The sequence below is a fragment of the Mobula birostris genome, chromosome 12, assembly GCF_030028105.1.
Source record: "Mobula birostris isolate sMobBir1 chromosome 12, sMobBir1.hap1, whole genome shotgun sequence".
NCBI lineage: Eukaryota > Metazoa > Chordata > Chondrichthyes > Myliobatiformes > Myliobatidae > Mobula > Mobula birostris.
In genome coordinates, this window is record NC_092381.1 from 109,008,297 (window position 1) to 109,020,936 (window position 12,640).

Genomic DNA, 12,640 nt, shown 5'->3' on the forward strand with positions numbered 1-12,640 from the left:
GGTAGGAGGTGTCTCAGGATTTTTGGGGATCAGGTACCTGGTTGGAAAGGTAGGAGGTGTCTCGGGATTTATGGGGATCAGGTACCTGGTTGGAAAGGAGGAGGTGTCTCGGGGATTTATGGAGATCAGGTACCTGGTTGGAAAGGAGGAGGTGTCTCGGGGATTTATGGAGATCAGGTGTGGCAGCAGACAGACCCTTACTTTGAGGCACTTGGGATGATGACTTTTCAGGATCCAAGGTTGGGGTAGGGTGACGGATCTGTGGGGAGGTGTTGAAGACTGTGCTTGGATGGGGAAATTCAGTGATGAGCCAACTACTCGCGCTAGGGCTGAGATTTGAATGGGGGAAGATCCATGCAGAATCTTTTAAAGAAAAGGTCCCAGTTGTGAAATGTCTGCAGAAGCAGTTTCATCTGTGTAAACGATGAGGCCCTCCATTGGTCAGCGTCGACCGTGGATGTTGTGTCCTAGCAGTCTAGATACACAGCCAGAGGATTACAATATGGAGAAGAAGCTGTTGCCCATGTAGTTTCCCCCTCTCCATGCAGCCAAAGAAATGGCAGAGACCGCAGCAGTTGCCTGTCAGTGTTGAACTTGACATAGGACTGCCTTAGGGACCCTAGCTCCAGATTTTTCCTTGGGGTTTAACCCGAAGGCTTCCTCAAGGCAGTGGAGGTTTGAGGTCAGAGTATTCTTTCTCCTAAATGATCTGCCAACCATGGCTGACAAGCCCCATCCGCCCGAAGCAACTGGTTTTAAGGCGCCAGTAACCCGCCTTTGTCCCTGCTCCTGTCAGTAGAAACGGGTTTAGTAGCCACAAGTGAGGGCCAGTAGCTGGACTTGACTGTCAGAGGCTACTTGAGACTCGTGCCATTGGGAGCATTGGAGCTTATCCACACAACCACCCCTGGCTTTAACAACATTAAGGAACCTGTGTAAGCATCAGGTGGCACAGTAACGTACTGGGTGGCACAATACTTTACAGTTCCAGCAACCTGGGTTCAATTCCTGCTTCTGCCTGTGAAGAGTGTGTACATTCTCCCCGTGACCGCATGGGTTTCCTCCCACAGTCCGGTCAGTAGGTTGATTGGCCATTGAAAATTGTCCTGCAATTAGGCTAGGATTAAATTGGGGAATTGCTGGGCGACGTGGCTCAAAGAGCCTATTCCACACTGTACGTCAATAAATAAATGAACGACCCGTCAAAGGGTAAGCAGAGGTGTGGTGCGTGGGCCTGGCTGCAGCTTGTCTGTGGAGGTGAGTAGGTGAATTAAGGTTTCCTCCCTGCCAGTGACGGGGCACTGGAGCCTCTGATCGGTCCTGGATTCCCCATCCACTCTGACTCACTGCACCCGAAGTGGCTTCAAATCAGGATTGCTCTTGGGTCTTAAGCTTCCTTGATGAGATAAACTGCCACTGTTAGCATCAGATAAATGGTGATCAGCAGCAGTCTAAAGCATATAAACAGCAGATGCTGGTATTTTACTTGGACGTTGGGCATGGGTGGCAAGGCTGAAGGTTGCTGCTGTCCAAAACTTTCAACTGCTGCTGGGGAGGGAGTTCCAAGATTTGTACCTAGTGTCATACAGCACAGTAACAGGCCATTCATCCCAACTCATCTATGCTGACCAAGATTCCTATCTAAGCTAGTCCCATACTGACAGATGGAAGACTAAAGGCATCCGGTAGTCTTGCGAGACCATGGATCTGTGCCTGGAAAGTAGTCATTCTCCAGGGCGCAGGCCTGGGCAAGGTTGTATGGAAGACCAGCAGTTGCCCATGCTGCAAGTCTCCCCTCTCCACGACACCGATGTTGTCCAAGGGAAGGGCATTAGGACCCATACAGCTTGGCACCGGTGTCGTCGCAGAGCACTGTGTGATTAAGTACCTTGCTCAAGGACACAACACGCTGCCTCGGCTGGGGCTCGAACTCACAACCTTCAGGTCGCTAGTCGAATGCCTTAACCACTTGGCCACGTGCCCACAATGGAATACAGCGTCAGTAATTGTGTGATCATGCACTTTGGTAGAGGAAATAAAAGCACTTTGGAATGGGGAGAAAATTCAGAAACCTTGGGTGTAGAGGGACTTGGGAGCCCTCATACAGGATTCCCTAAAGGTTAATTTGCAGGTTGAGTCAGTGTGAGAAAGCATTCATTTCAAGAGGACTGGAATGTAAAAGCAAGGATGTAATGTTGAGACTTTATAAAAACACTGGTGAGGCCTCACTTGGAGTATTGCAAGCAGTTTTGATGCCCTTATCTAAGAAAAGATGTGCTGATTGATATGGGATGGGGTTCAAAGGAGGTTCATGAAAATGAGGCTTGTCCTATGAGGAGTGTTTGATGGCTCTGGGCCTCTAGTCTCTGGAATTCAGAAGAATGAGGGGTGACTTCAATGAAGCCTATCAAATATTGAAAGGCCTCTATATGGTGGATGTGGAGAGAATGTTTGCTGTGGTGGTGTAGTCTAGGACCACAGCCTCAGAATGGAGGGACGTCCTTTTGGAACGGAGATGAGAAGGAATTTCTTTAGCCGGAGAGCAGTGAATCTATGGAACTCGTTGCCAAAGGCAGCTGTGTTGACCAAGTCATTGGATATATTTAAGGCAAAGGTTGATAGATTCTTGGTTAGTCAGGGCATGAAGGCATACAGGGAGAAAGCAGGAGATTGGGACAAAGAGGGGGAAATGGATCAGCCACGATGAAATGGCAGAGTCAAATAGCCTAAATCTACTCTTTTCCTATATCTTATCGTCTTGTGGTCTCATTTGCCTGTGTTTGGCCCAGATCCCTCTTAAGAGGTTTAGAGTCTAAACTTTTCCTAACCATGGACCTATGCCTCCATGATATCACATGGAACATAGAAGAGTACAGCAAAGGAACTGGCCCTTCGGCCCACAATGTTGTGCTGAACCAGCTAAACATTTTTAAGATGCCATAAACTAATCCCTTCTACCTACACCATGTCTGTATCTCTCCATCTTCCTTGTATCCATGTGCCTATCTAAATGTCTCTTAAAAACCTCTAATTTGCCTCTACTACCACCCCAGGCAGCACATTCCAGGCATCCACCACACTCTGAGTGAAAAAATTTGCCCCTCACATCCTCTTTGAACCTACCCTCTCTCACTTGCAATGTGTGCCCTCTGGTATTAGACATTTCTACTCTGGGAAAAAGATATTCCATATCTGCTCTATCTGTGCCTCTCATAACCTTGTAAACCTCTATCAGATCACCCCTCAGTCTCAGCTGCTCCAGAGAAAACAACCCAAATTTTTCCAGCCTCTCATTATAGCATATACCCTCGAAGCTAGGCAGCATCCTGGTAAACCTCTTCTCCATCCTCTCTAAAGCCCCAACATCTTTCCTAAAGTGAGGTGACCAGAACTGTATGCAATACTCCCCTCATTTTCCTATCTTCCCATGAATTAAATCCCAACCTCTCTGCATCACCCAGTCTTTTGAGCCCCGGCAACATCCTCGTAAATCTCCTCCACACTCTTTCAAGCTGAGCGGCATCTTTCTCTGAGGAGGGTGACTAAAGCTGAATCACCCTGTCACCCTAAAGTCTTCAGCGATTCAAAGTACATTTATTATCTAAGCAGGTATGCAGAATACACCTCTGATTCAGCCTTCTGCAGGCAGCCGCGAAACAAAAACACCGTGGAACGAAACTGTGTACAACTGCAATCTGACATCTCGGTTAACGTCCTGAAAGATCATGGTTAGAGGTCAAAGTTCTTCACCACCCTGTCCACATGTGACATCATGTTCAGGGAACTGTGTACTTGTATTTCAAGGTCTCTTTGTTCTGCAACGCTCCCCATTGTGATAATCCTACCCAGATTTCTCTTCCCAAAATGCAACATCTTACACTTACCTGAACTAAACTGCGTCTCCCATTCTTTGGCCCACTTTCCCAGCAGATCAAGACCTCTAGTTAATCCCTGATAGCCACCTTCACTGTCCATGAAACCATCTCTTTTAATGGCCCCTGCAAATTTACTGACCATGCCTTATTGTTATGTGACAACTTTCCATGACCATGATTGCTCATGGCAAACTTTTCTACAGAAGTGGTTTGCCATTGCCGCCTTCTGGGCAGTGTCTTTACAAGGCAGGTGACTGCAGCCTTATCAATATTCTTCAGAGACTGCCTGCCTGGTGTCACATACCAGGAGTTGTGATATGCACCAGCTGCTCATACGACTTGCTCCCATGGGTTCACGTTACCCTGAATAGGGGGCTAAGCAGGTGCTACACTTTGCCCAAGGGTGACCTGCAGGCTAGCGGAGGGAAGGAGCGCCTCACACCTCCACCCCGCCACCCCGATGCCTTGTACGTTCTCACTAACGTAGATGACACATAGCAATGTTCTTCGCGCCAACTCCTGGGGAACACTACAAATCGTAGTTTCCCAATCCAAAAAAAATCAAGCTTCCTCCATCAGCCTCTGCCTCTTGCCAACAAGCCAATGTACATCCAATTAGCTCTAGCTCTTCCTGGATGCCCTCCAGTCCAACTTTACACAGCAGCCATCCTTAACCAAGTCATGCCAAGTCAAGTTTATTGTCATTTAACTATATACATGCATGTAACATACATAACCATATAATGTATATACAAACCCCATTTCCAGAAAAGTTGGGATATTTTCCAAAATGCAATAAAAACAAAAATCTGTGATATGTTAATTCACATGAACCATTATTTAACTGACAAAAGTACAAAGAAAAGATTTTCAATAGTTTTACTGACCAACTTAATTGTATTTTGTAAACATACACAAATTTAGAAATTGATAGCTGCAACACACTCAGCAGAAGTTGGGACAGAGGCATGTTTACCATTGTGTTACATCACCTTTCCTTTTAATAACACTTTTTAATCATTTTGGAACTGAGGATACTAATTGTAGTAGATTTGCAATTGGAAATTTTGTTCATTCTTGCTTGATATAAGACTTCAGCTGCTCAACAGTCCGTGGTCTCCGTTGTCTGATTCTCCTCTTCATGATGCGCCATACATTTTCAATAGGAGATAGATCTGGACTGGCAGCAGGCCAGTCAAGCACACGCACTCTGTGTCAACAAAGCCACGCTGTTGTAGCCCGTGCAGAATGTGGTCTGGCATTGTCCTGCTGAAATAAGCATGGACGTCCCAGGAAGAGACGTCGCCTTGATGGCAACATGTGTCTCTCTAAAATCCTAATATGCGCCTCAGAGTCAATGGTACCTTCACATACATACAACTCACCCATGCCGTGGGCACTGATGCTCCCCCATACCATCACAGATGCTGGCTTTTCCACCTTTCGCTGATAACAATCTGGATGGCTGTTTTCATCTTTGGCACGGAGAACTCGACACCCGTTTTTTCCGAAAACTAGCTGAAATGTGGACTCATCTGACCACAGCACACAGTTCCACAGTCTTTCGGTCCATCTGAGATGAGCTCAGGCCCGGAGAACTCGCCAGCGTTTCTGCATAGAGTTGATGTATGGCTTCCTCCTTGCGTAATACAGTTTCAAGTTGCATTTCTGGATGCAGCGACGGACTGTGTTGAGTGACAATGGTTTTCCGAAGTACTCCCGAGCCCAGGTGGCTATAATTGTCACAGTAGCATGACGGTTTCTTAGGCAGTGCCGCCTGAGGGCTCGATGATCACGCACATTCAACAGTGGTTTCCGACCTTCTCTTTACGCACTGAGATGTCTCTGAATTCTCTGAATCTTTTCACAATATTATATACTGTAGATGTTGAAAGACCTAAATTCTCTGCAATCTTGCATTGAGAAATGTTCCTTTTGAACTGACTAACAATTCTCTTACGAATTTTGGCACAAAGGGGTGAGCCATGACCCATCCTTGCTTGCAAAGACTGAGCCTTTGATGGACGCTACTTTTATACCCAGTCATGATACCTCACCTGCTACCAATTAGCCTGTTTAATGTGGAATCTTCCAAACCGGTGTTACTTGAATATTCTGTGCACTTTTCAATCTTATTTTAACTCTGTCCCAACTTTTGTTGAGTGTGTTGCAGCCATCAAATTCTAAATTTGTGACAAAATACAATTAAGTTGGCCAGTAAAACTATTGAAAATCTTTTCTTTGTACTTTTGTCAGTTAAATAAAGGTTCACGTGAATTAACATATCACAGGTTTTTTTTAATTGCATTTTGGAAAATATCCCAACTTTTCTGGAAATGGGGTTTGTAGAAACAAGACAATGTTTCTTCAAACCAGGGTGTAAAGCAAAGTAGTACACATAACACAATTACTTAAATGAATCCTGCATAAATAACAAACTGAAGTGCATTAATATTAAATATTGTCAGGTACAGAACAGATTATCCAGTGACACTTTGAATGCGATGCGGCAGGGAGTTCAGAAGCCTAATGACCTGAGGAAAGAAGCTGTTTCCCATCCTAACTGTTCTTGTCTTTATGCATTGTAGTCTCCTGCCTGATGGTAGAAAGTCAACGAGAATGCTGGATGGGTGGGTGGGATCCTTGATAATACTAAGGGCCCTGTGTACACAGCACTCCTGATAAATGTCCCCAGCGGATAGTAGGGAGACCCTTATGATCCTCTTGGCCATTCTTACAGGCCTTTGTAGGGACTTCCGGTCTGATGTTCTGCTGCTCCCAGACCAGATGGAGATGCAACCTGTCAGGGCGCTCTGAATGGTGCTCCTGTAACATGCAGTCAAGATGGAGGGAGGGAGAAAGTGAGGAGATGTAGAAAATGAAGCCTACATCTACCACCCTTGGGCAGGAAGGGACAATTATATTCCCAGATTGGGGTGCGTAACCTGGAGAGGCACCCCTTCCTCTTTCTTCTGGATGGTAGAGGGGGGCCCTTGGGGACGCTGTTGGAACTCAACCCTGTCTCTTTTTGAGAAAGGTTTTGCACTTCCTCCTGAGCTCAGTCATTCTCCGTGTGAAGTCAAACCTGACCATTCCTCTTCCCACATTGCTGAGCGTGCAGTTCACTTTGTTTTGTGGTGACGGTAACAGGCCCTGCCGGCCCAAGCCTGCGTTGCCTAAATACACCCATGTGACCAATTATCCTCCTAACCCGTACATCTTTGGAACGTGGGAGGAAACTGGAGCACCTGGAGGAAATCCATGCGGCCACAGGGAGAATGTACAAACTCCTCACAGACAGTGGCAAGAATTGAACCTGTGGTCACCGGGGTCGTAACTGTGTCGAAGGGTCTCAGTCCGAAATATCGACTGTACTCTTTTCCATAGATGCCTGGCCTGTTGAATTGCTCCAGCATTTTGTGTGCGTTGCTCAGAGTTCATTTTGTGTTTTTTTTATATATAGCCTTTTTTTTTAAAACCATCTTCATTTGAAGTCTGCCCCTCAGGTGAATAAATTCCATTTGCATGCCAACTTAATTATCACTTTTAAATGGATAACCAATTCTGAATGGTGGGGATTTGTTGGGGCGCGGTATGTCCTGAAGTCTCCGAACCTATAATGGAAACCATGACTGGGTCTCTGCAGCCCTTTTTGGTGGCGGGGGGGGGGGGGGGCGGTCAAAACTCCAAAGGTTCGCCAATCTGAGCGAAGAGATGTTTCCTCACCTCTGCCCTAAATGTCTTGCTCTGGATCCGTTCCTGGCCCTAAACCCCTCAGCCGTAGGAAGTGTCCCTTCTACGTCCATCCTGTAAGAATTCTGTGGATTTCAGTGAGATCTCCTTGTCAGATCTCTCTCCTAACTTCCAAAGATTATAAAACCTGCTCTGCTCAACCTCTAATACAGAAAGCCCGTCGTCTCTGTTCCTTTATGGCAACACCTGGAGAAGTACAGCACAGAAATAGGCCCATCCAGTCCGCGCCAAGCCACTTAAGGTGCCTACTCCCATCGAAGTACACCAGGACCATACCCCTCCATATCTCTACCATCCATGTACCAATCCAAACTTGTGCTGGACGCTGAAATCGAGACTGAATGTACCACTTACACTGGCAGCTCGTTCCACACTCTCATGACCCTCTGAGTGAAGAAGTTTCCCCTCATGTTTCCCATAAACTTTTCACCTTTCATCCTTAACCTATGACCTCTGGTTGTAGTCCCACCCAAACCACAGTGGAAAAAGTCTGTTTGCATTTAACCTGTCTATACCTCTCATAATTTGTATACCTCAATCAAGCCTCCTTTTCCATCTTCTACATTCCAAGGAATAAAGTCTTAATCTATTCAATCTTTCCTTATAGCTCAGATCCTCCAGACCCGGCAACATCCTTGTGAATTTTCTCTGTACTCTTTCAATCATATTTACATCTTTCCTGTAGGTAGGTGAACAAAACTACTCACAATACTCCAAATTAGACCTCACCAATGTGTTATCAACATAACATTTCAACCTAATATCCCAAGAATATTATTTCTTAGCAAAGCAGACCAAAGATTTGAAAGATTTGAACTGAGATTCAAAATGTAGGGATGCAAAGGGACTTGGGAGTCCTTATGCAGAATACCCTAAAGGTTAATCTTCAGGTTGAGTCAGTGGTAAAGAAGGCGAATGCAATGTTGGTATTCATTTCTAGAGGTATAGAATATAAGAGCAGGGATGTGATGTTGAAACTCTATAAGGCACTCGTGAGTGCAGTTTTGAATTCCTTATTTTAGAAAGGATATACTGACATTGGAGAGGTTTCAGAGAAGATTCACAAGAATGATTCCAGGAATGAAAGGGTTAGCATATGAGGAATGCCTGGCAGCTCTTGGGCTGTATTCCCTGGAGTTCAGGAGAATGGGGAGGGGGGGGGGGATCTCATAGAAACATTCTGAATGTTAAAAGGCCTGAACAGATTAGATATGGCAAAGTTGATTCCCATGATATGGGAGTCTAGGGCAAGAGGGCATGACTTCAGGATTGAAGGACTTCCATTTAGAACTGAGATGCGGAGAAATTACTTTAGTCAGAGGGTGGTAAATCTGTGGAATTTGTTACCATGAGCGGCTGTGGAGGCCAAGTCATTGGGTGTATTTAAGGCAGAGATAGATAGGATCTTGATTAGCCAGGTCATTAAAGGGTATGGGGGAAGGCAGGGGAGTTGGGATGACTGGAAGAATTGAATCAGAATATAAAATACAGACGACATATTTCAGTTCAGCTTGGTGTTCACTATCTGCAGGCCGTCTGATTTTATTACCTCCCCCCCCCAACCCCATTCTTCTCCCTTTGACACCCTGACTAATCAAGAATCTAACAATGTCCACTTTAAATATACCCAATCATTTGGCCTCCAAAACCATCTGTGGCAATGAGTTCCATAGATCTCTACTTTCTGGCTAAAGAAATTCCTCCTCATTCCTGTTCCAAATGGGGTCCTTTAACATCTGCCGGATGATGCTGAGGATAATCTACGAGTCTGTGGTGGCCAGTGCTATCATGTTTGCTGTTGTGTGCTGGGGCAGCAGGCTGGGGGTAGCAGACACCAACAGAGTCAACAAACTCATTCGTGAGGCCAGTGATGCTGTGGGGATGGAACTGGACTCTCTCACGGTGGTGTCTGAAAAGAGGGTGCTGTCCAAGTTGCATGCCATCTTGGTCAGTGTCTCCCATCCACTACATAATGTACTGGTTGGGCACAGGAGTACATTCAGCCAGAGACTCATTCCACCGAGATGCAACACAGAGCGTCATAGGAAGCCATTCCCGCCTGTGGCCATCTAACCTTACAACTCCTCCCTTGGAGGGTCAGACACCCTGAGCCGATAGGCTGGTCCTGGACTTATTTCATAATTTACTGGCATAATTTACATATTACTATTTAATTATTTATGGTTCTATTACTGTTTATTATTTATGGAGCAACTGTAACGAAAACCAATTTCCCCCGGGATTAATAAAGTATGACTATGACTATGAAATGGACGTCACTCTACCTTGAGGTAGTTCCCTCTGATCCTAGACTCTCACACTAAAGGAAACATCCTCTCCACATCCACCCTATCTAAGCCGTTCAATATTTGATTGGTTCCAGTAAGATCCTCCACTCCCCCTCCCCTCCAGCAGGCACAGGCTCAGAGCCATTAAATGCTCTCCATTCGTTAACCCTTTCATGGGAACTTGGGAAATGATCAGGGGATGGGGATGCTCGGATACTGCCTATCACTTCCTGAAGGACTGTGATTGGTGTCTCCAGAGAGAGAGTGAGTGTCTTTATTAACCGACACACAGCTGTGTTTAATAAGCCCTCCTGCTGTGGAGGTGTTCCCGACTCTGCGTTGCTGTGCAGTATTTCTGTCAGAATGTCAACGGCCCTTTTTTAGATTTAATTATCTCCTGTCTTGTTTTTTCTGTTATTATCTGAAGAGAAAATAATCTTGCAGCAGTAGACCAGAGCTAGTTCTCCCCCATCAGAGATACAGTTATCTTCTTAATGGTTAGAGTTGAAGAACTTGTGTTTCTGTAATTGCTTGGCAGAGGGGAAGAAGCTGTTCCTGAATCATTGAGTGTGTGTCTTCAGGCTTCTGTACCTCCTTCCTGATGGCAGCAATGAGAAGAAGGCATGTCCTGGGTGATGGGGGTCCTTAATGATGGATGGCGCCTTTTTGAAGCATCGCTGCTTGAAGATGTCTTTGGATACAGCAGAGGCTAGTACCCATGATGGAGCTGACTGAGTTTACAGCTGTCTGTAGCTTATTTTGATCCTGTGTATTAGCCCCAATCCCCATACTAGACAGTGATGCAGCCAGTTAGAATGCTCTCCATGGTACATTTAGAAATTTTCGAGTGTTTTTGGTAAGATATCAAACCTCCTCAAACTCCTAATGAAACATAGTGCAGGGGCAGAGGAGGAGGATGGCACGAGTGCAGACACACCCAGCCCTGAGACGCCACGCAATGTCATTTGATCCCAAATAATTGGTTTATTGATCGTTACAGAATATCTCTCTGGTGCTTCCCACTCTCTCCCCATCCCTTCTCCTTTTCTCGACTGTGATTCTCCTCTCCCTGCCCCCTTCCCACTATCTGTCGACAATAGAGACCCATTTTTGTAGCAGCAGCAGTACAGTGCAATAACTAAAATTACTACAGTACTGTGCAGAAGTCTTGGGCTAGGTATATGTACCTAAGACTTTTTTACAGCTCTGTAGGTCAGCAATACTAACCCGGCTTCTGTTTCTGACCATTTCCTGATCGTAAATTTATATTCCAAATTAATAAAGTCATGCCTCCATTTCAAAGCCATTTAGAGAAGTACATGAACAGGAGAGGCTTAGTGGGGTGGGATAGGATAGGATGGGCCAAACATGGGCAGAGGGGATTACTTCACTGGGCATTAGAGTCGATATGGATGAGTTGGATTGTAGGACCTTTTTCTAATGTTTTGAGTTTTCTAGGTTATTGGATGGCTCTATTTCAATGAACTAAAAAATGGACCCAAATTCTTGTTTTCAAGGATGGCACTGGGGAGAGAAACCCCATGCGGAACTTCCTGGATGACCCGCGACGTCTGGGCTCCCTTCCCGACGGCGACAGGAAGGACGGCAGCCGCCGACACATGCGCAACTGGGGCGGGCCCGATTTCGACAAGGTGAAGACCGGGCTGGACCGTGGCAAGGACCAACGGGTAAGGCTTGGGGTTGGCTTAGCCTGTCCACCGTCCGTGGCTTTGAAATGCAGGCATGAATTTATAAATTTGGAATATAAGTTCCCAATTATGCCTAACAGGTGGGAAGAACCGTTCAGAGCACAGCTTCCTGTTGTCCCGTCCCTCATGAGAAGCACTGCCCTTTTGCTGTAGATAAGTCAGAGCACCTTCAATATACTGGGTGGATTTAAAGAGGTCTGTGAGGCGGGAGGATGTGAAATGCTAAGATCTGGAATGAAAAAAAAATACTAAAATTCACAGATTTCTGAAATAGGGCCTAGAAGCAGGGGTTCCCAACCTTTTTTATGCCACGGAGCCTTAGCATTAACCGAGGGATCTGTGGACCACAGATTGGGAGCACTGGCCGAGTGCATCTGTTGTAGAAAATCTCACAGCATTAAATAAAGGAATGTTTGCTTTCGTAGTTATGTTTCAGAATCAGGATCAGGTTTAATATCACCGGCATATATCATGAAATTTGTTGTCTTTGTGGCAGCAGTACATTGCAATACATAACAGGAAAAAACTGTGAATTACTGTACATTGAATAGTTACATTAAATAAGTAGTGCAAAAATAGAAATAAAAGTAGTGAGGTAGTGTTCATGGGCTCAATATCTATTCAGAAATCAGATAGCAGAGGGGAAGAAGCTGTTTCTGAGTTGTTGAGTGTGTGATTTCAGGCTCCTGTACCTCCTTCCTGACGGTAGCAATCGGAGAGGATGTGTCCTGGGTGATGTAGGTCCTTAGTAATAGATGCTGCCTTTTTCAGGCATCGCTCCTTAAAGATGACCTGGATACCACGGAGGCTGGTGCACTTGATGGAGATGACTAAGTTCACAATTCTCTGCAGCTTACTTCGATCCTGTGCAGTGGCCCCACTTCCCATACCTGACGGTGATGCAGTCAGTCAGAATGCTCTCCACGGTACATCTGCAGAAATTTGCGAGTGTCTTTGGTGACAAACCAAGTCTCCTCAAACTCCCAATGAAATATAGCCATGGTTATGCTTTCTT

General features: G+C 45.6%; 1 protein-coding gene across 4 annotated transcripts in view; it reads left to right on the forward strand.

Moving 5' to 3' along the window:
• The window catches only part of ccdc9 (coiled-coil domain containing 9), a 96,863-nt gene that overhangs the window by 26,210 nt on the left and 58,013 nt on the right, over positions 1 to 12,640 (forward strand). For all 4 annotated transcript variants that reach the window (XM_072274447.1, XM_072274451.1, XM_072274450.1 and 1 more), the window contains exon 7: positions 11,434 to 11,604. In XM_072274447.1, the coding sequence (XP_072130548.1) occupies positions 11,434 to 11,604 (171 nt within the window). The remainder of the gene's footprint in view (positions 1 to 11,433; positions 11,605 to 12,640) is intronic.